Here is a 23,339-nt window from a genome sequence, read left to right as displayed (position 1 = left end):
AGAAATAAAAACAACCACACTGTCTTTTTGTAAGGAGCACAATTCAACAATACTTGAACAAAAAAGAGCTGCATGGCTGAGCTGCCAGAAGGAAGCCTTTACTGCGCAAATGCCACAAAAAAGCCAAACAAGGCATGTCAGGGTGTTGGGCACATTGTAACCAGGCTTTTTTGTGGAACTTGTACAGTAAAGGCTTCATTCTGGCAACTTGACCATGCAGCTTTTTTTGTTCAAATATAGTATCATGCTCCTTAAAAACAACCACATCATTTTCCAGAGCAGCCTGCATTTCTCCTGAGGTTAACTGTGGGCTTTTGTTTGTATTCCAAACAGTTCCTATGGCAGTTGTGGCAGAAATCCCTCTTGATCTACCGGACCTTGGTATCAAGAGATCCTCAAATTTTCCACTTTTTAAGTGAACAGTACTGACTGGCATATTCAAGGCTTTAGAAATCTTTGTATATTTTTTCCCCATCTTTGTAAAGTTTTGTTATCTTGTTACGCAGGTCTTTTGACTGTTCTTTTCCATCTCCTCATGGCTCAGTGTTTTAAGCTGCTTATTGTATCCATGCAAGAGCTAATTTATTGACTATTTATACACAGACACCAATGGTGATTTTAAAAAAAAAGCCACAAATTTGGGAAATTGACCTTTAATTTCCATTTTAACCTGTGTGCCACCTTCTGTGTCTGTACCAAGGCCAAACATTCCATGGTATATAAATGCTTTATCAGGGCCATTTGGGTATGCATATGGATTTGATTTAAATCACTAGAGAAAAAAAAAAAAAATAAGCTTGATTAAAATCTGAATTTTTAAAGCGAAAACTGTCATTTGCTCCTCTGACCCACTGTTGACACACCGACAGCCCCATTCACTTTAATAGGATGGCTGGTGATGTGGCAGTGACAAGGTGAGAAACATGGCAGCAGCAGGTGAGTGGATGCCCACTAACAGGCGCTGCATGATGGATCTGAAATGACAGGTGCTCTTTAAATATAAGGACTTATTCTTGCTGGTAGTTAGAATCTTTAACCACTTTCAGACCGGACCATTTTGCTGGTAAATGACCAGAGGTCTTTTTACACTTTGGCACTGCGCTGCTTTAACTGGTAATTGCGCGGTCATGCAATGTTGTACCCAAACAAAATTTGCGTCCTTTTCTTCCCACAAATAGAGCTTTCTTTTGATGGTATTTGATTGCCTCTGCGATTTTTATTTTTTGCGATATAAACGTAAAAAGACCGCAAATTTTGAAAAAAAATGATATTTTCTACTTTTTGTTATTAGAAAAATCCAATAAACTCAATTTTAGTCATACATTTAGGCCAAAATGTATTCAGCCACATGTCTTTGGTAAAAAAAAAGTCAATAATTGTATATTTATTGGTTTGCGCAAAAGTTGTCACATCTACAAACTAAGGTACGTTTTCTGGAATTTACGCAGCTTTTAGTTTACGACTGCCTATCTCATTTCTTGAGGTGCTAAAATGACAGGGCAGTACAAAACCCCCCCAAATGACCCCATTTTGGAAAGTAGACCCCCTAAGGAAATTGATAAGAGGCATGTTGAGCCCATTGAATATTTTATTTTTTTGCCTCAAGCGATTGAATAATGACAAAAAAAAAAATTTTTTTTTTTTTTTACACAAAGTTGTCACTAAATGATATATTGCTCACACATGCTATGGGCGTATGTGAAATGACACCCCAAAATAAATTCTGCTGCTTCTCCTGAGTACGGGGATACCACATATGTGGGACTTTTTGGGAGCCTAGCCGCGTACAGGGCCCCGAAAACCAAGCACCGCCTTCAGGCTTTCTAAGGGCGTAAATTTTTGATTTCACGCCTCACTACCTATTACAGTTTTGAAGGCCATAAAATGCCAAGATGGCACAAAACCCCCACAAATGACCCCATTTTAGAAAGTAGACACCCCAAGCTATTTGCTGAGAGGCATGTTGAGTCCATGGAATATTTTATATTTTGCCACAAGTTGCGGGAAAATTACAAACTTTTTTTTTTTTTTTTCACAAAGTTGTCACTAAATGATATATTGCTCATGCATGCCATGGGCATATGTGAAATGACACCCCAAAATAAATTCTGCTGCTTCTCCTGAGTACGGGGATACCACATATGTGGGACTTTTTGGGAGCCTAGCCGCGTACGGGGCCCCGAAAACCAAGCACCGCCTTCAGGCTTTCTAAGGGCGTAATTTTTTGAGTTCACTTCTCACTACCTATTACAGTTTTGAAGGCCATAAAATGCCAAGATGGCACAAAACCCCCACAAATGACCCCATTTTAGAAAGTAGACACCCCAAGCTATTTGCTGAGAGGCATGTTGAGTCCATGGAATATTTTATATTTTGCCACAAGTTGCGGGAAAATTACAAACTTTTTTTTTTTTTCACAAAGTTGTCACTAAATGATATATTGCTCACACATGCCATGGGCATATGTGAAATGACACCCCAAAATAAATTCTGCTGCTTCTCCTGAGTACGGGGATACCACATATGTGGGACTTTTTGGGAGCCTAGCCGCGTACGGGGCCCCAAAAACCAAGCACCGCCTTCAGGCTTTCTAAGGGCGTTACAGTTTTGAAGGCCATAAAATGCCAAGATGGCACAAACCCCCCCCCCCCAAATGACCCCATTTTAGAAAGTAGACACCCCTAAATTTAGGGGTACACTAGTGAGACTAGGTAATAAATGGCGGGTGCCCTGAAACTATAAAAAAATAACTAACCAACCAGCGTCACCTGTAACAGTTATATGGTGATCACTGGTGAAAGGGTTAACTAGGGGGCAATCAGGGGGCTTTATGCGGTAGTATATGGGGGTCCCTGGCGCTATAAAAAGCTGCGGCGAACCTAAATACCTACCTGCCTAACTAGCGTCACCTGTGACACTAATACAGCGATCAGAAAAACGATCGCTTATTAGGCTGGGTTCACACTGGAGCGATGCGGGAACGCCACGAATGCGCGGCGGGTTCCCGCATCGCATGCCTCCCGGCGGCAGTTCACACTGCCCTATGCGAACTGCTGGGAGTGTCAGTGAAATGTTAATGACACCCCCAGATCAGTTTGCATATCGCAGTGCGATCTGCAAACTTGGATCGCATGGTGTGAACACCCATGCGATCCGATTCTGCTGCGGACCAAAAAAAGGGTCCCGTGCGAGTTTGCGGCGGGTGCGGCGGGTGCGACACGAATTCAGCCATACTATCTGTATAGCTGAACTCGAATCGCACAGAGATCGGATGTGATTTGCACTGCAGTGCGGTGCGAATCACATCCGTTCTCATAAACCGCTGCAATGTGAACCCAGCCTTAGTGACACTGGCGACGGGGGGTGATCACGGGGTTAAACCTTTATTGGGGGGGTTAGGGGGGTACCTTAGAACTAAAGGGGGCTAACCCTAACTGCCCTAACAGTTATTAGTCACAAATGACACCTGCCGGGTGATCAGGGGGTTAAACCTTTATTAGGTAATAAATGGCGGGTGCCCTGAAACTATAAAAAAATAACTAACCAACCAGCGTCACCTGTAACAGTTATATGGTGATCACTGGTGAAAGGGTTAACTAGGGGGCAATCAGGGGGCTTTATGCGGTAGTATATGGGGGTCCCTAGCGCTATAAAAAGCTGCGGCGAACCTAAATACCTACCTGCCTAACTAGCGTCACCTGTGACACTAATACGGCGATCAGAAAAATGATCGCTTATTAGGCTGGGTTCACACTGGAGCGATGCGGAAACGCCGCGAATCCGCGGCGGGTTCCCGCATCGCATGCCTCCCGGCGGCAGTTCACACTGCCCTATGCGAACTGCTGGGAGTGTCAGTGAAATGTTACTGACACCCCCAGATCAGTTCGCATATCGCAGTGCGATCTGCAAACTCGGATCGCATGGTGTGAACACCCATGCGATCCGATTCTGCTGCGGGCCAAAAAAAGGGTCCCGTGCGAATTTGCGGCGGGTGCGGCGGGTGCGGCGAATGGCTGAACTCGAATCGCACAGAGATCGGATGTGATTTGCACTGCAGTGCGGTGCGAATCACATTCGTTCTCATAAACCGCTGCAATGTGAACCCAGCCTTAGTGACACTGGCGACGGGGGGTGATCACGGGGTTAAACCTTTATTGGGGGGGTTAGGGGGGTACATTAGAACTAAAGGGGGCTAACCCTAACTGCCCTAACAGTTATTACAGTCACAAATGACACCAATGCAAAAAAAAAAAAAAATAAAAAAAAAATGACATTGGTGTCACTGTGACTGGGGGGCAGGGGTAATTGGGGGGGTGATCGGGGGGTAAAGGGGGGGTGTGAGTGTGCCTGGCATGTTCTACTGTGTGTGGGATGTGTTGGTGCAACTCACTGATCCGCTCTCCTCCGTGTCGGAACGAAAAATACCGACACGGAGGAGAGAATACATCACTTCCTCTCCTGTGTTTACATTACAGGAGAGGAAGTGATGTCACCGGGGATTTCCATTCGTCGGGAGCGATCGCGAGGGGGTGGCCATGAATGAATGGCCGTCCCCTCGTCCGGGATCGCTCCCGAACGAAAACCGACCGCCGCAGGCACCGGGCGGGGGCCCGATCGGGCCCCCGACCCGCGGGAGGCAAATCACGTACATGTATGTGCTTATGCCTGCCCGTGCCATTCTGCCGACGTACATCGGCGTGCGGCGGTCGGCAAGTGGTTAATATATCTGCAGACAAAACAAAAAGGTGTCCTATTTATAATAAGCTGTCGGGTTGGTAATACAGCGATATCAGAACAGATTCAGTCAGTTTGTAGTGTACATAGATTTTTTTTTTTTTGTTTTGAAAAAAGGATAAAAAAGGAATATTCCAGGCATTTGTTTTATCTCATGATTACTTGAAATTATGTGAGCGCATGTTATCTCAGCTTGCATTCACTGAACGATTTCTATTTAATATACATACATAGTGGGGACAGAAAGTATTCAGACCCTCTTAAATTTTTCACTCTTAAATTGCAGCCATTTGCCAAGTTCATTTTTTTTTCCTCATTAATGTACACACAGCACCCTATACTGACCGAAAAGCACAGAACAGTTGAAATTTTTGCAGATTAAAAAAGAAAAAAACTGAAATATCACATGTTCCTAAGTATTCAGACCCTTTGCTCAGTATTTAGTAGAAGCACCCTTTTGATCTAATACAGCCATGAGTCCTTTTGGGAAAGATGCAACAAGTTGTTGCAATCCCTCCATGCAGATCCTCTCCAGTCCTGTCAGGTTGGATGGTAAATGTTGGTGGACAGCCATTTTTATGTCTCCCTAGAGATGCTCAATTGGTTTTAAGTCAGGGCTCTGGCTGGGCCATTCAAGAACAGAGTTGTGAAGCCACTCCTTTGTTATTTTAGCTGTGTGCTTAGGGTCATTGTCTTGTTGGAAGGTTTACCTCCCCCCCCCCCCCCCCCCAGTCTGAGGTCCTGAGCACTCTGGAGAAGGTTTTCATCCAGGATATCCCTGTACTTGGCCGCATTCATCTTTCCCTCAAATGCAACCAGTCGCCCTGTCCCTGCAGCTGAAAAACACCCCCCAGCATGCTGCTGCCACCACCATGCTTCACTGTTGGGACTGTACTGGACAGGTGATGAGCAGTGCCTGGTTTTCTGCACACGTAACACTTAGAATTAAGGCCAAAAAGTTCTATCTTGGTCTCAATCGTATTTCTCACCATCTTGGAGTCGTGTGTGTGTGTGTGTGTGTGTGTGTGTGTGTGTGTGTGTGTGTGTGTGTGTGTGTGTGTGTGCGTTTAAAGAAAACTCCATGCGGGCTTTCATGTGTCTTGCACTGAGGAGAGTCTTCCATCGGGCCACTCTGCCATAAAGCCCCGACTGGTGGAGGGCTGCAGTGATGGTTGACCTTCTACAACTTTCTCCCGACTGCCTCTCCGGAGCTCAGCCACAGTGATCTTTAGGTGGTTCTTTACCTCTCTCGGCAAGGCTCTTCTCTGATAGCTCAGTTTGGCCAGACAGCCAGCTCTAGGAAGGGTTCTGGTTGTCCCAAACGTCTTCCATTTAAGGATTATGGAGACCACTGTGTTCTTAGGAACCTCAAGTGCAGCAGAAATGTTTTTGTAACCTTGGCCAGATCTGTGCCTTGCCACAATTCTGTCTGAGCTCTTCAGGCAGTTCCTTTGACCTTATGATTTTCATTTGCTCTGACATGCACTGAGCTGTAAGGTCTTATATAGACAGGTGTGTAGCTTTCCCAATCAAGTCCAATCAGTATAATCAAACACAGCTGGACTCAAATGAAGGTGTAGAACCATCTCAAGGATGATCAGAAGAAACTGGACAGCACCTGAGTTAAACATACGAGCGTCTCAGCAAAGGGTCTGAATATGTCGGACCATGTGACATTTCAGTTTTTCTTTAATAAATTTGCTAAAATGTCGACAATTCTGTGCTTTTCTGTCAATATGGGGTGCTGTGTGTAAACAAGGAAAAAAATAAAAATAATTAAACTTATATTTTAGCAAATGGCTGCAATATAACAAAGTGAAAAATTTAAGGGGGTCTGAATACAACACTGAAAAATAGATATATATCTATATATCTATCCATCAGCACAGTGGAGCGATCCCCCACTGAGCAAAGTAGAGTCCTTCGAATGGACGGCCCATTTAAAAAGGACCCTAGGGTATCCCCAGACAACTAGATTCCTTATCAGACCAAGTTTTCAGGGATATAGTTTTTCAACGTAGAAGTCTCACTGTGTGGAGAAATTAGTATAGTTATTGCTATTGAATTGCAACTAAATAAAGGGGAATGTGCATCCAAAATCTTGGATCCGTGGGTGGACATTTTAAAAAGGACTGTAGTCTTATAGTTACTTTTGGGATGCAGGATGTTTAAAACCGTGGAAGATATACACATTTTAAAGCGTGAAAAAACTAAAAACTCAGGTCTTAAGATAACAGTATCTAAAACATCAATCTTACCCAAGAGGGGTGGCCCAAGAAGAACAGGACAACATTCCACAATTGTCACCAGTCCAACGGCACTGGAAAATCTCTGTGCACCAACCAAATCCATTAAGGTTTCAAAAAGGACAGAGCTAAGCCAGCCAAAAAAAAAGCCAAAGAATGCAGCATAGATTGCAAAACCAGTATAATCAACTGATAAAGGTGCCAACAGGTGGCATACGCCATTAAGGAGCACAGCTACAGCAAAGAAATATTGCACCTTAGGTCTCACCAACTTGGTATTTGCCACAATCCCCATAGAAGGCCTTGCAACCATATCTACAAAGGCAAGGATGGAAAGCAAAAAGGCAGCACGCTCTGGAGAAATGTCTTTGCTTTTTGCATAGTTACTAAGAAAGACTAAAGGTGCAAAGAGTCCAAAGAACATGATTGTATGTCCAGACAGATAGATCAAGAATCCTCTATGAGTAAAAAGGGAGAAGTCCAAAAACGTGTTCATTGTCTGAAAGAAAGTTGGTTTTGTTTTTACTGTGCCATCAATAAGGTCTTTGTTGGCATCCTTGTCTTCTTTTGAGTTGCATTTTCCAGCTTCCTCCAATACTTCCTTAGTTACTTTCTTTTTCAAATCATCAGGCTTTGGTCCAATGGGGCGCATCAAGGAGCCTGCAACGCAACAATTGAGAAGAAGTCCTCCCAGGATCAAAAAGCTTCCTCTCCAACCAAAGATACTGTAGAAGTATTGGTTTAAAGGTGCAAGAGTTGACAAAAATACAGGACTGCCTGCCATTGCCAAGCCATTAGCAATTGGTCTTTTCTTGAAGAAGTATTTGCCAATCATTGTTAGAGCTGGATTTAAGTTGAAAGCAAGACCAAAACCTGCAAAGAAAAATAAATAAAATTTAAGCATACTGGTTGAGGGGTGGGTGAAAAATAAAAAGTTAAAGGTTAAATTAATTTAATTGCAGTAAAAACAAAAGTGCGTTATTCTTTTTACTTGGAGCCTGTAAAGGAATATATATTAATATAGTCAGCCTCTCCCTCTCTCAACCCTTAGCTATCCCTAACCAGCCCTAATAAAAAAAACAAAAAAAAAAAAAAAAAAACAAAGACCTCACCATACATTTGGGGAAAAATAAATCCCACACAGGTTCAGAAAATATTTAGGGCTACAGTCAGTTTCACGCTGTGCTGTATTAGCTGCCTATATAGAGGCCACAGTGACTATAGCCAGGAACCCCACCTTCATGAAACCCCAATACTCAACTCTATCAATCTCCTGTTGCCTCTAGCATAAATGGCACAATATACACAGCTTATATACAGGGTAGCATGTGCCTGAGGGTTTAGTAGTCAACCACTAGGACCAAGCATGGTCACATGGATAGAGTGACATCACCATTATCTAGGCTCTGAAAATAACCAAGACCCGCTGTTTTGGTGAAAGCTGTGCTGTGGAGCAAGGGTCTCCAAACTTTCTTTACTACCCTTCAGGTTTTAGGGGGGCCGAACTGTGGCCATTGGGAGTAGAAAAGCATTGAAAGAAAAATAATGCCCCATTGTTGGTCTCAGCGGGAGGAACTGTGTCCCATTGTTGGAATCACTTGGAGGAATTATCCTCTATCATTGGAAGAAATTGTTCACCATCACTGGTGTTATTGCAAGGAATTGTGCCCCATTGTTTATATCATTGGGGGGGAATAGTGCCCCATCTTTGTTGTAATTGGGAGGAATTGTGTGCCTTCATTGGTGTGAGTGGGGGGGGGGGGGGGGTATGTCCCATTGTTGGTATCAGAGGATGAACTAGTGCCCCGAGGGCTGCATAAAAGCAAGAAAAGGGCCACATATGGCCCATGGGCTGCAGTTTGGAGACCCCTGCTGTAGAGGCAAAATCACTAGAGGGAAATTGCTGGAAAGATCAGTGGGTTTCGTGAAGAGCTTTATTTTCCCCTGAATTTAAAACCAGGTAGGCAGGAGGAGAATAGTTAGGCTTTTCTTCTAATTTAAAGCTAAAATTTAAGCATGATTTTCGTTGCATAGTCACACTGGTATAGCTACATCTCAGTCCTGACCTGATAGGACGGCAGTGCCAAGCAGGCAGAGACTACTACACAGAAGGACAGGCACTGGACCCAAAAAGACTGCTGGCATCATGTAACAGTGCCGACTATTAGCGATATGCAGCTTCCACAGGGATCAGTCAGGTGGAAAATGTGCATACTTCTATTGGCCTAAAAAGGTGGATCAATGAAAAAAAAAAAAAAAAAAAAAACCCCCACACGATCATATCCAAACCTCACCTTTAAAAAGAACATGAAAATCATTTTGGTACGTCAATACCAGTGCATTCCAAAACTATAATTTGATCATAAAACGTTCAATTACCTGGAACTAGAAAGGATTATGGGTATATATTAATGGATTACAGAACTGCATTAATGTGTGTAAAATTAAATATATACCGTATATATATTCACATTCCTACAGTTCAGTGTTAGTAGGAAAAGTTATTGCATGGCAAATCTGATATTCTTATTACTCTGTGTACCTCTTTTTATTCTCACGTAAAAAATATAAAAAAAAAAAAAAAAAAAAAAAAAAGCATACAGCAAGAAAGTTAAAGCAGCACATTCACAGAATAGTAGTTTACATAAAAGCTTTCACAAATGTCAGTTATGAAGGTGGAAAAAGACTTACCTCCAATAACACCAATACAAAAGTAGAGTTGGCTCACAGTGTGACAGAAAGAGGCACCAATTAAACCAATTCCAGAGAGAAGACCACCACACATCATAATCGGTCTGCTCCCAAACTTATTCACCAATACACTGGATATAGGGCCTAAGAGAGAAAAGGTTAACACAATTGTGTTAAAGTTGCTAATCACAAAACAAATAAATCCATAACTTTAAAAATTTAGTGGCAGTCACTTAACACTGAAATAATTTATACAGCACATTTATTGCCCCCACGCCTCCAAAATAAATGGCATGTGTGACAAAGTCTTGGTTAAGGCATAGAAAAATTTGACTTTATGGTCATTGGGGTTCAATTTGTTAATGCATGATCTAATAAAACCCCACATCAAGTTAAGAGTATCTAAAAAAATAAATAGACGATTTTACAGGTAAATCAAATCAGGACAGGCTTGATATTCATAGATCCTGGGGTTATAGGGTGGTACCGTCAGGTGACTGGACATTGGCAAAGCTTTTGAGGACAAGGCATCTTTAACCCTACCCTAATCCAGGAGTTTTATTAGCAATCCATGCAGGGCGACACATTAACAGAGGGGAGGATGGCCTGTAACCTGTACTCCCAAGGTCTATGCTTTTATTTTTATTCACACAGTATATTGCACATCCATAGACACTGGGAGATCCCCAAGCAATGGATAAAAGGCCCACATCGACCAACAACGGTCAACAGATCCAATGCAAGAGTGCTGCTACAAGAACCTTGCACCTGAAAGCTGCTTCCTCAAAAGGATCAGACATCCACTTGGTAAAGCTTGGAAAAAAGGTATAATTCTTAAAAGGCCAACTTCACCCCCCCCCCCCCACTTCTAAATTCCAGCTCCCCAATGTACCAATATAGCATTAGTGTATTACTTTTGCAAAAATATCAAAGCTTCCCATCAATTCTACAGACACTTCACTGTCCTCATCCATGTTTCCAAACATATCCATTAGTTCTGCCTTACTTCCTGGTCAGACTTTAGGTCATGACACAGGAAGGAGTTGACCAGCTGACCTCATTAGTACACTCCCTGCATCATCCACCCTCCTACCAATCAACCACTTCCAGGTGCAGGTTTTCTTAAATGAAACAATCAGTGATCACCCTTCTTACAAAATACACAGGCATCAATTTTTTTTTCCTTCTTTAAATTTAATCTTAGATCATTTTGAAGTGTGCAGGAAATTATGAGAGAAGATAACAGCCTATGTGGATAGAGCTGTAGTAGTGAAAACAGGAGGAGTGTGCAATGGGTTCTGTAAAGTTCACTATACAATCCGATCGCACAATCTCCTTCAGAGCTACCATGAACAACGATGCAAGGGCCTGCCTGATTGGATATAGAGCGATTGGCTAGATAGGGGTTTCTTCCCATTTTATAAATTTGGTAAATTTAAAGGAGATTGTATAGTATATGGTCATCTTTATACACCTAAATTTACCTAGTGGCACTTTCAGTGCCTTAAATTGTTAACGGCACACCAAACACAAAAGCAAACAAATTTTGGCATGTGAAAAAAAATGAGTGGCAAATGCTGCAAAAAAAAAAAAAAAAAAAAAAAAAAAAAAAAAAAAAAACAAACACACAGAACATGCCAAAAATGTCCCGTGAGTCACATGTAGAGCACCGTTGAAATCAACAGGCTACCCTATGCACATCACACAAAAACGAGCCACAAAACGTGTGCTTCCACCATGCTAGATCTGAATGGGACGTGAAAGTGAAATTGGTGCATCAATACAACAATGAGGCTCCATTTACATCTGTGCATTTCCTTGCATTTGAGAAATGCGTTAGAGGTACCCACCCATCTATCCATTCACTCTGTATCCAATCAGGCAGGCCCTAGCACTAGGGTTGATGGTAGATCTAAAAGGAGATTGTACAATCAGACTATATAGTGAACATTACAGAACCCAGGACACACTTCTGTTTTCAATACTACAGCTATGCACCACATTAGAGCTGCACAATTAAATCGCAGAGACTAGTTATCGTGATTCTCCGCCCGCAACTCTGGAGTTTTGGGCGATTCTGACCCATCAAGCAATTTGTTGTAATGTGCTCACATTAAAAGCGTGCACCAAGTAATGGTGTCCCCAGGATGTTTCCCGTTTCCCTGTTGCTGAGGGGAAGCCGGAGCCAGCGCAAAACGTCTGACATCACCAAAGAGGAATGTGATTGGTCGGTAAGCATGTCAGTGACAGTCCTGCTCCCCCAGTGTTGGTAGGTAGGGGACGCTGCCTCTTTCTGTGTGCATCTGAGCGCGTGACGTCAGTGGGAAACATGGCGGAGAGCAGGAGCGGGCTGTACACCCCCCCCCCCCCCCATGAAGTTCCTTTGAGTGCTTAGCAGCAGGGCACAAGGAAGGATGTCGTCTTTGTTAAGATAGAGTACCAACACCACCTTAGAATAAATGAGGATTTCTGTTGCAAGACTTTTTCCTTGTGAAGAATGAGGCATGGCTTCTTACGAGAGTCACAGATTAAGACACGTCTGACATGTGATAGCCACCTAGGCTCTACGGGGCGGGTTGGGGCACGTTCATCCAAATATTGTACCCCCAATTAGTTTATGGGTGGTTTCTGCAGGGCAGAGAACTGAATTGGGGTCACAAGGAAGCACATGGTGCTTTAAGGGAGGTCTAATCCAAGAAAACCCGATGGAATAAAGGTTTTTACCAGGTAAAACTAAGCCAGGGGCTTAATGGAAAATAGAAGCCTGTCCCTTAAGGGTGTTTAAGGCCAAGTTCTGGTCAAGTACTAATTGTAGGAAGGCCAGAATGAGCGAAGGCGCATATGACCGGACGCGAGAGTGGGTACCAGTGTCAAAACCAGGTACCCACTCCCCTTCCCCCCAAAAAGTGCCGAATGAGGCAGTGGAGAAGGGGGAGAAGTCAGATGCAAACAAGTGGAACTTTCAACTTTTGGGTGAAGTTCTGCTTTAAATGCAGTTCATCTGTAATTGTCTTGATCAAGTGCAGTGGTCATTAAATGACAGACTGAGCGATCTTCCTGTCAGAACAGTCAGGCCACCAGTGTACAGGGTCAAATCCTCACTATGCACTCATTGGTTGCTGGGGCTGCAAACATTGCTGCAACCAATGTCCCATGCACACCCCAACCCCTGCTGTTTACGCTCTCCTGGCTGCAAGGTGGGGAGTGACATCACGTATGAGGCACCGTCCCCTGCTGCTGGTAGTCTCGCAGCTCCTGGTTCTCATTTGGCTGGCCGCGAGGTACAATATTATATATGTGTGCCTCACCCCCTTCAGCAGGACTTCCGGCACAGCTCTTGCCCCCTGCAGCTTAACTTGAGGCAGGCAGGGAGTCAAAGCCAGCTGAGGTATGTGGGATGCAAGGGAGCACTCTGATGAGGACACCTGATGCAAGGGGGCACACAATGTAATGAATTACTCTGGTAGGGGCACCTGATGTAAGCAGAAACATTGGGGACATTTACATTGGAAGTTTACATTAGTATTACCAGAGTATGCGGAAGAAGCAGCAAGAAAAGTGGCTTGTGGCAAAAAAAAAAAAAAACACGCGTACAATCTTTCATGGCAGACTTGTGATTCGGACATTGCCCGGAATATTTTTTTTTTTAGAGACCAGACCTCCTTGACTTAATTCACTACCCCGATCTAGTGTATAAGCAGGGCTGGTACACTTACTGCGGTAGCCTAAACATCCACCGAACATTTAGTAAATGTGTGAACAGAAAACCGGGCAGACCTGTGAACAGGAAAGATGTCAGATGCTGAAATGCACCAAAGGGCACTTGGTGATCCACTACAGACCCACAGAGGTTTTGAAGCATCTGTGTGCTTTTAGGTATATTCCAAGCAGGCTGTTTTGTGTTGTCAGGGCAGCAAAAATGGCTAACATTTTACTAATTCTGCTGAGGGTATGGGAGCACCCTTTACTTCCAATAGGTGTCACGTCTACTCCAACACAGGTGGTCAGACACTATAGCAGCCCCCTTTCTCATAAGGCAAGCAGGCCTACCGGCATGCAGTTGCTTTGAGGACTTCTACACAATGTTATAGTCCCTGGCTACTACACAAGGGCAGGCACAAACTGAGCAAAGCAAACATACTTGTGGTTGGCAGACAGGCAGAGTGGTTCTATGACAGTCCAGGCAAAAGGCAGGCTGAGTTTAGGGAATAGTCCAAAATCTGGTCCCAGGTCATACACTGGGAAATCCAATCTAGCAGGGCAGATAGACGGCTTTATCAGGAATTACACACGTATCACAAGCATGCGATTGAGTGTTTGGCTGGCTTAAAACCAGTTTGGTTTCCCCCCCAGAGACCGACCACATCAACCACCTTGCAGGTGGACAAAGACAGGAAGAATGCCATAGCCAAAACAGATGCTGGAATGAAGAGTAGGAGCGCTAGAAGCTCATGACACTGACAGAATACACTCTGGCTTGAGGGGGGCTGTGACTGACTGTAGAGTCCATGTGAAATTTGTACACAAATTAATAAGTGCTTAGATCCAGAATGGGGAATATGCCCCTATCTGCTTTGGGAAGTGGACAGGTTTAAGTAGAAACTTCTCTCTGGAACAATGGCATTACTCCAAAAGATAGGGGTGATGTGGAGGTCGGTTAGTTGGAGATGTTCACAAGTTTGACAAAAATAAATCAGGCAGAGTGAAAACTCCTGCTTATAGTTCCTGGATACTTCATCTTTGACCCATGCTGGATGCTTTTGGTACAGGTGACCGCAAAGGCTAACAGATGCCTCCCCACTTTGGGAAATGGGGGCATCACCCAAAAGTGAAAAGTTCTTTGCAGGTTTGGAAGGTTTTGGGAATCCAAACGGTTTAAAATAGACTGAAGAGAACAGAAGTATTCTTGTGATGCCATGGGTTTTGGGTCAGCCAACACAGCAGAGATCTTACTCATGAATTCAGATATAGTTTAAATGTAGCAGTCTAGTAACAAACATCCACCAAGTCACCCCGCTGCCAGACTCACATATATCACTTGCAGAGACAATGAACAGTCTTTTGCTGGTTTCGTTTTTGTTTATTTGGGAGTACAACTTGGATCACATGTTAAGCGGTGGCCTACTGTTCCCAGCTAGTAAATCCTGCGCCTTCAGGCCACATCGATTTGACACAAATCCCCAGTCTCTCCTCTGATCCAGGACTCATTGACCGTGTAATGAAGAAGACTTTGCTAATGACTGTGTAAAAGCAAAGTTCCCTCACAGACTTCCTGGCACATCCAGCACTCCACTGTGGTACACTCATCGACCTTTCTGTGCCCCGAGTACTTGATGGAGAACTTGACCGGGAGTTCTTTACCAATAACCGTGTAATGATAAAGACATTACCAATAACCATTTAAAGGAAAGTTTCCTCACAGTTATCCCTGGCTCGCCCCCTGCCAATACCAGTTGGGGATTGGTCAGGGCTCCTACACAACCTGCCTGACACTCCAGTTCCAGGCCCTGCCCCTCCACCAGAACATTATCCCTGGAAGGAGGGGAGGTGCGTCAGAACTAGAGCACAGGTGGTCAAACCCACCGCTACTCTAACCACTCTAGGGCTGAAACTAATCAATTAATCGACAACTAATCGATTATGAAATTAATAGATTACCATTTTCATAATCGATTAATCAGCCAGTAACAAAATGGGTTTAAAGTTGATGAGGCTGATGATATTTACCAGATTGACCCTTTAATAGTACATCTTTATACTTTACATATTAACTAAATTATAGACCACACTTTAAAGGTTATTAACCTATTAATCGAAACAATAATCGGCCAACTAATCGATTATGAAAATCATCCTTAGTTGCAGCCCTAAACCACTCCCTGTCCCCAGATCAAAACAGACCTAGCTTGTTTATGAAAAAATACAGAAGAGATGAGCTAATGAAGCCTTCCAAATAAAAAAAAAAAAAAAAAAAAGGGAGAATGTAGTCTCAAGCAGGGATCAATGCTAGCTGTGCTGTTAGCAACTGGTCTGAAAAAGCCCAGGGAACCCATTACTTGTGCTTATTAACTGCAATTTAATATTGACAGTATGATGGGAGAATGTACCTAGAAGCGGTTCGCACTGGCCAGCTACAGGAGGGGTTAATGTCCATCTATGAGTCACTGAGGTGGCAATAGCAACAAGGACAGACCTGGAGCCTTTCGGGGAACCAGCAGTGGGTCACCTCACATGAAGAGTGGAAGAAAAAAAAAACTGCACGTGCAACAAGTTGGCTGCCTTTGGTGTGGAAGGTACCTGCCCAGGGCATATGGCACAGAGCTGCATGGTGATTGCAACACACTGAGAAATGGTGTGGCCCTTTTCGGTCAAGACGAGCATGACGTTTAAAAAAAAAAAAAAAAAAAAAAAAAGTTGCATTCCTTGGGTATGGAAGGTCTGCATTTTTCACACCTCACAGAGCTTCAAGTTATGACCCCCTGTGGCAAAACAATAAAAGTACCAGAAAGCGATTTGCAATACCAAGTGAAACATGTATACACCACGCCATCATCCCCTCCAGTGGGTGAAATTCTGAAGAAGTCTTCAAGAAAAGGGTTACGGCCAGTCTCACAGTCCTGGATCTGCAGTGCTCTGAAGTTAAACAGCACACAAGGTGCCTACCGAGCACCCAAAGCAAGATTCTAATCAATGGGTCAAACTGACTTGTTTTTGACGTCTGACCAAAAATTTTAAGGAGCAGGATGGAAATTCTCAAACATTTCTAAATAAATAAATTTTATACATACACACACACACACACACACACACACACACACACACACAGTACAGACCAAAAGTTTGGACACACCTTCTCATTCAAAGCGTTTTCTTTATTTTCTTGACTATGAAAATTGTAGATTCACACTGAAGGCATCAAAACTATGAATTAACACATGTGGAATTATATACTGAACAAAAAAGTGTGAAACAACTAAAAATATATGTCTTATATTCTCAGGTCTTCAAAGTAGCCACCTTTTTCTTTGATTACTGCTCCGCACACTCTTGGCATTCTGTTGATGAGCTTCAAGAGGTAGTCACCCGAAATGGTTTTCACTTCACAAGTGTGCCCTGTCAGGTTTAATAAGTGGGATTTCACGCTTTATAAATGGGGTTGGGACGATCAGTTGTGTTGTGTAGGAGGAGGATACAGTACACAGCTGATAGTCCTACTGAATAGACTGTTAGAATTTGTATTATGGCAAGAAAAAAAGCAGTTAAGTAAAGAAAAATGAGTGGCCATCATTACTTTAAGAAATGAAGGTCAGTCAGTCCGAACAATTGGGAAAACTTTGAAAGTGTCCCCAAGTGCAGTGGCAAAAACCATCAAGCACTACAAAAGAAACTGGCTGACACGAGGCCCGCCCCAGGAAAGGAAGACCAAGAGTCACCTCTGCTGTGGACGATAAGTTCATCCGAGTCACCAGCCTCAGAAATCGTAGGTTAACAGCAGCTCAGATTAGAGAACAGGTCAATGCCACACAGAGTTCTAGCAGCAGACACATCTCTAGAACAACTGTTAAGAGGAGACTGTGTGAATCAGGCCTTCATGGTAAAATAGCTGCTAGGAAACCACTGCTAAGGACAGGCAACAAGCAGAAGAGACTTGTTTGGGCTAAAGAACACAAGGAATGGACATTAGACCAGTGGAAATCTGTGCTTTGGTCTGATGAGTCCAAGTTTGAGATCTTTGGTTCCAACCACCATGTCTTTGTGCGACGCAGAAGAGGTGAACGGATGGACTCTACATGCCTGGTTCCCACCCTGAAGCATGGAGGAGGTGTGATGGTGTGGGGGTGCTTTGCTGGTGACACTGTTGGGGATTTATTCAAAATTGAAGGCATACTGAACCAGCATGGCTACCACAGCATCTTGCCGCGGCATGCTATTCCATCCGGTTTGCGTTTAGTTGGACCATTTATTTTTCAACATGACAATGACCCGAAATACACCTCCAGGCTGTGTAAGGGCTATTTGACCAAGGAGGAGAGTGATGAGGTGCTGCGCCAGATGACCTGGCCTCCACAGTCACCGGACCTGAACCCAATCGAGATGGTTGGGGTGAGCTGGACCACAGAGTGTTGGCAAAAGGGCCAACAAGTGCTAAGCATCTCTGGGAACTCCTTCAAGACTGTTGGAAAGCCATTTCGGGTGACTACCTCTTGAAGCTCATCAACAGAATGCCAAGAGTGTGCGGAGCAGTAATCAAAGCAAAAGGTGGCTACTTTGAAGAACCTAGAATAGAAGACATATTTTCAGTTTCACACTTTTTTGTTCAGTATATAATTACACATGTGTTAATTCATAGTTTTGATGCCTTCAGTGTGAATCTACAAATTTTCATAGCTATGAAAATAAAGAAAACTCTTTGAATGAAAAGGTGTGTCCAAACTTTCGGTCTGTACTGTGTATATAGATATATAGATATAGTTTTCCACCCAGTCATTACAAAAATGAAATGTTAAAAGCAAAACTAAAATTTGAATGTTCAAGAATTTTTCTAAGAAAAATTCTTTCTATCTATGGGCAGCTTAACCACATAGCATGTATTCCTGGCTGTCAATGGGTAGATGCTGGCTGTGTGAATAGCTGCCGCCGTCAGCAACCTACCATTTTAGTGACCGTGGCTGGTGGCTGCTCAGAACAGTAGCAGGAAGCAGAAGATTCCAGCTGTTACAATTTGCACTGACCTAAATCATCAGTGTGAATGTAGCCCAAAGCTAGCATTAAGGCTAGTACCTTGGATAACAGTATGCCAATGGCATTAACAGATATACATTTTTTACAAAGCGCACAGAAAAAAAAAAAAAAAAAAAAGGGAAAGATTTGGCATTTACTGTATCCTTACCTCCTGCATACATGACTGCCAGCATTATTGAAGAAATCCAGGAAACTTCACTGCTAGTTGCACCAAATATTGCTTCTATATCCTTAAAGAAGACAGTGATGGATTTGGGGAAGGCATATGAAAAGCCAATCGATATAAAGGCTCCAATGACCACTGCCCAACCCCAGCCTCCTTCGGGGGGCGTGTAGCCCACTGGACCTCCAACGGCAGGTGGCATGGTTGCAGCTTCAAGCTCTTTTCGTTAAAAAATCCTAAAGATGAGGAGAAAAATAAAATAAAAAATAAGTTACATTACACAAAACTGTTTTAAATTAGCAAGTCATTTTACAATGTTCTGCAAGCAGACAAGGAAGCAATACCTCGATACAGCTTTACAAACAGTTCCAGTTTTAATAAGTTTACATACTCCCAGCAGAATTAGTTCTGCGCAAAAAAAAAATAAAATAAATAAAGAAAATCTATATTTGCTGTGACAAAACAGCCTGCTTAGAATATACCTAAAAGCACACAGAGGCTTCAAAACCTCTGGATTTAGAAGTAATAAGACAAAACTTTAACTTCATCGGCACAAACAATATTTTTAGCAACCAATAAGGCTTATAGGAAGCAGCACACCATTCCTACCATGGTAGCATGGAGGTGGATTTTTGCAGTTAGAGTATGCAAGCTGCAAAAGTACAGAGAATTTAGTAAAAAAAATAAATAGAAATAATTACCTGTTAACTACCGTATTTTCCGCACCATAAGACACTTTTTACCCCAAGAAATGTGGGGAAAATGTCTCTGCGTCTTATGGAGCGAATTTATGCTAGACATCGCCCCCCGCCACAGATGGCAATGCCCCCCCCCCCCCCCCTCCGCACCAGAAAAGAGGCAGGAGAGTGGAGGACCGACAACTGAAGCCCCTGTGAGCAGGGCCGGACTGTCCTACCTGTGACTGCAGCCCTGTCCTCCCTCTGTCCTCCGGCGCTCATATGTCACAGAGCACCGGGAGAGGGAGGTGAGCACCGTGTTGCGCAGAGGCTGCAATTGGCGGGCCGGCAGAGGCTGCAATTGGCGGGCCGGCAGAGGCTGCAATTGGCGGGCCGGCAGAGGCTGCAATTGGCGGGCCGGCAGAGGCTGCAATTGGCGGGCCGGCAGAGGCTGCAATTGGCGGGCCGGCAGAGGCTGCAATTGGCGGGCCGGCAGAGGCTGCAATTGGCGGGCCGGCGCCCATCTCTATAAGCCATTCTGGAAGAAGAATACTTGGAAAAAAGGACGGCAAGACAAGCGCAATTTGCATTCATCAGCCAGGGAAGCACTTGGGCTTTACAGTATGAGAATGAGCCTAAACATAAGAACTAGTCATTCTTTTAGGTGAAAGGTCTAAAGAGGCCATCACAATCTACTGGCAACACCCCTAAGCCACTATGGTAAAATTTTAGCCAAACTGCTGATGCTAGACAACCATAGAAGTGACACTACCTTGAGGCTTTTTGCCAAGAACCGACAGCTTTACCACAGGAGCAAATAAAGAGCCCCATTCACAACTAATCTTCTAAAGACTGCAAGCAGTCAATGCTAAAATGGGTAATACACCAGATTAAAATCTCAGGGTTTGCAAACTTTTTAAACAGGACTGTATTTCCTTTAGGGATCTGGGCAACAATTGCACTGTTCTGCAACACCTAATCGGTAATCTGATTAAAATGAAAAATAAACACGTTTGGTCTCCTCACTTATGCTTTCTTGGTCCACATCTTAAAAATTCTGTCAGATGTATATAAAACTTTATAGGCACAACTGTACATACACTGTTAAAATACATATGGGAACCATTTTATCCAACGACAGGATTTGTTAAGGCCCGTACACACGATGAGAATATCGGTAGAATTCTTATCTATTTTGCATGGTAGTCTCAGATCGAAAACTATGTGGTTACTCAATTTAAGAAAATTCAACTTTAGAAGTAATGCAATGTATCCTTTCGTCTGAGCATGCGCAACCTTGTTCCTCCAATTATTTTGGACAAAAGAAAAATTTTCGTTTGTTCCTTAGTATAATTTCACATGAACTGTCGTGGTCGCCTCTTGAAACCAACGATCAGATCATACAATCACTTTGAAAACAGTATTCTTTGTCTGATTTTCTGATAGTGTGCACTAGGCTTTAGCCTGAATTCAGGTTTGCGATTTAGACAGCAATTGCCAGACAGGGAAAAGAAATTAAAAAGGTTGTATGAGCTTTAGGCCCCTTTCACACGGGGCGGATCAGGAATGATCCGCCCCGTGATGATCCGCTCGCTCAGCGGAGATCGCTCAGTTGTCCCCGCTGAGCCGGCGGCAGACAGGGCGGTCTCCACACACTGTGCGGGGACCGCCCTGTCAGCTCTCCGCTCTCCTCTATGGGGATCGGATGAGCACGGACCATCTGTCCGTGTTCATCGGATCCGCTCTGCAGATGGATAGAAAAATAGGATTTTCCTCTGCAGAATCGGACCATAGCGGGTGTCTGCGGATGAACACTCCCATAGGGATGCATGTATGTCCGTATTTCATCCGCAAACGGATGGATTAAATACGGACATACTGTCCGCATGTGTGAAAGGGGCCTTATAGTGAAGTTCAAGGTTAGGCTAAGGAGCTAGGTATAGGGCAAATGCGATGCGTATTCAGCCATACCATCTGTATGGCTGAAATCGCATGTGATTTGCAGTGTGAATCACATGCGATATCGCATCACGCACTGGTGTGAACCAGCAATTAAAGTGCAAGTCAAGCCTAACACTAAAATCCCTGCGTCTCTAGACATCCACGATCTAACACTAACTTATCTATCCCTGTAAATAAGAAAAATTGGTATACATAACTTTTTCAAACCAATCAGACCTCCAGCAAGGGAAGCTCTGCAGAGGACACAGCCGACAACGGCTGTGAAATGAACGCACCCGCCTCCACAGCAAAGCCACTGCTGACAGCACAGCATGGGATTGCGTTGAATCAGCTTCAGAAAAGTTATGCATACCGATTTCTTCTTTACAGGGTTAGATAGGTTAGTGTTAGATTATCAATGTCTGTAGCTTCAGAGATTTTAGTGTTAGGGTGGGCTTCACATTGGATCAACTTGTCATGCAATCTGTCATGCACAAAAAAGCACATGACAAGCATCCTATTGCCAGCAATGGCGCTGTTCAAATCATTGCAATGCTGACTTTGCAGGGCCACACCGATCTGAAATCGTACATGCACTTAGTGATTTCGGGCGCGACTTGAATAGACATCTGTGCATGATGCTGTACAGATGTCTTCAAAGTGGCACTGAGCTGCGGCTTTGAAATGATCGATTTCAACTAAAGTGACGTCTCATGCTAGCCTCTATTCCTAGTCAAAGCCTCCCATGAGAAAACACGTTTGATCGGAGCTGGCAGCACAACGTCCATCATTGCTTGCTGTTTTGCAGGCGGCCGAGCAGGATTACCACATACATAGCCCATTTTTAGCATCTTGGATGCAAGTGAATTTTTTATTCAATAAATCCGTTTTATGCACAGCAATGCACTATTAGCCACCTCTATTGCTTAGTGAGACATGCGGGAGTAAGGAGATATATACGTGAGTCTTGAAGCCGGCTGGCCATTCGATTATGTGGAAAGTTGAATACACTAAAGACCTGTACACAATCAAAAAAGCTATGAAAATCATACGTTAATCTAATCATTAGTACAGAATTTGAGAGCCAATCATGACAGTTCATCCGATAGGACACGCATTCAATTTTTTCGTACAATTGTCGTTTAATCAGTACAGCCGTTTGAAAATTCAGTACAAATGCATTAAATCATTTTGTATGAGAAATTGTGACTTTAATAAACTCTTCAAGTTCAATCTGAGATTAGCATGCAAACAAAAATAAATAAAGCCGATCATTTTTCCCCATACTCCCATCGTGTGTACTGGGCATTACATCTTTTCCCCCCTTTTTGTGTACACATGAACAGTGGAACATGGTTTCTATTTTTTATTATAGAGACTTCTCTGTTGGATACGTTTCCAAGATTCTGATAATTGTTAAGTATTAGTAGGTTTTGTGTGTTTAAAGCGGAGTTCCACCCAGGTGGAACGCCACTTTAAGCTAATACACGCTGTGTTTATTGCAAGCAGTTTTCACAACATTTTTTGATTACCTTTTTTGTGGGCATTCGACAATGTACATGAATCACCCAGAGGGGAATTTTCTCAAAGTGGGGTTACTCTAAGGATCTCAACAGCATCTCATATGATCATAAATGATGTACTGATGAATTACACTGAGCTCCTGAACTTTCCAATATGTTTACTGTTAAACACCACTATAGGAAGTAGAATAACTTGAAAGAAAGATCAATGTTTTAAACCACAGGAGACCTGAAAAGTCAGCAGCTGCAAATGCTGGATCTGCTGCTTTTTAGGCTGCAATCACACTAGTGTTTTGAATTGAGGGGGAAATCGCAGCAACCCATATCGAGGGACACATGTCGCCCAAAAGTAGCACCTGAACTATTGCAGCATATTTTATTGCATGACAATCGCGGCACACCCACAAAGCTATTTGAGGGGTCATTCAAATTAATGGCATCTCAAATGCAGGTCCTGCGTTGTCATTCACACCTTAGCTCTGTCAAATCACAAGCAGATCCGCGGCAAATCTGCCCACGGTTTAAAATGCTGTAGTGTGAATGCAGCCTAAATATATGGACACTTACCAATCCAGAAAGCCCACAATGTCAGCACTCCACCTGAACTTCGGAACAACTGTCG

The 23,339-nt window shown here is 43.4% G+C and overlaps 1 protein-coding gene across 1 annotated transcript in view; it reads right to left on the bottom strand.

The window, feature by feature from the left end:
- SLC16A1 (solute carrier family 16 member 1) overlaps window positions 1–23,339 on the bottom strand; it is a 48,293-nt gene that overhangs the window by 4,363 nt on the left and 20,591 nt on the right. The window contains exons 2-4 of the mRNA XM_077481548.1: window positions 18,562–18,812; window positions 9,672–9,815; window positions 6,993–7,853 (exon numbers count right to left, since the gene is read on the bottom strand). Coding sequence (XP_077337674.1) covers window positions 6,993–7,853; window positions 9,672–9,815; window positions 18,562–18,778 — 1,222 coding nt within the window. The 5' untranslated portion in view covers window positions 18,779–18,812. The remainder of the gene's footprint in view (window positions 1–6,992; window positions 7,854–9,671; window positions 9,816–18,561; window positions 18,813–23,339) is intronic.

Source organism: Lithobates pipiens, unplaced genomic scaffold (genome assembly GCF_037356315.1).
Source record: "Lithobates pipiens isolate NorthernLeopardFrog02 unplaced genomic scaffold, aLitPip1_a1.2 Scaffold_16, whole genome shotgun sequence".
Taxonomy (NCBI): domain Eukaryota; kingdom Metazoa; phylum Chordata; class Amphibia; order Anura; family Ranidae; genus Lithobates; species Lithobates pipiens.
This window is presented reverse-complemented; position numbering and strand designations above follow the sequence as displayed.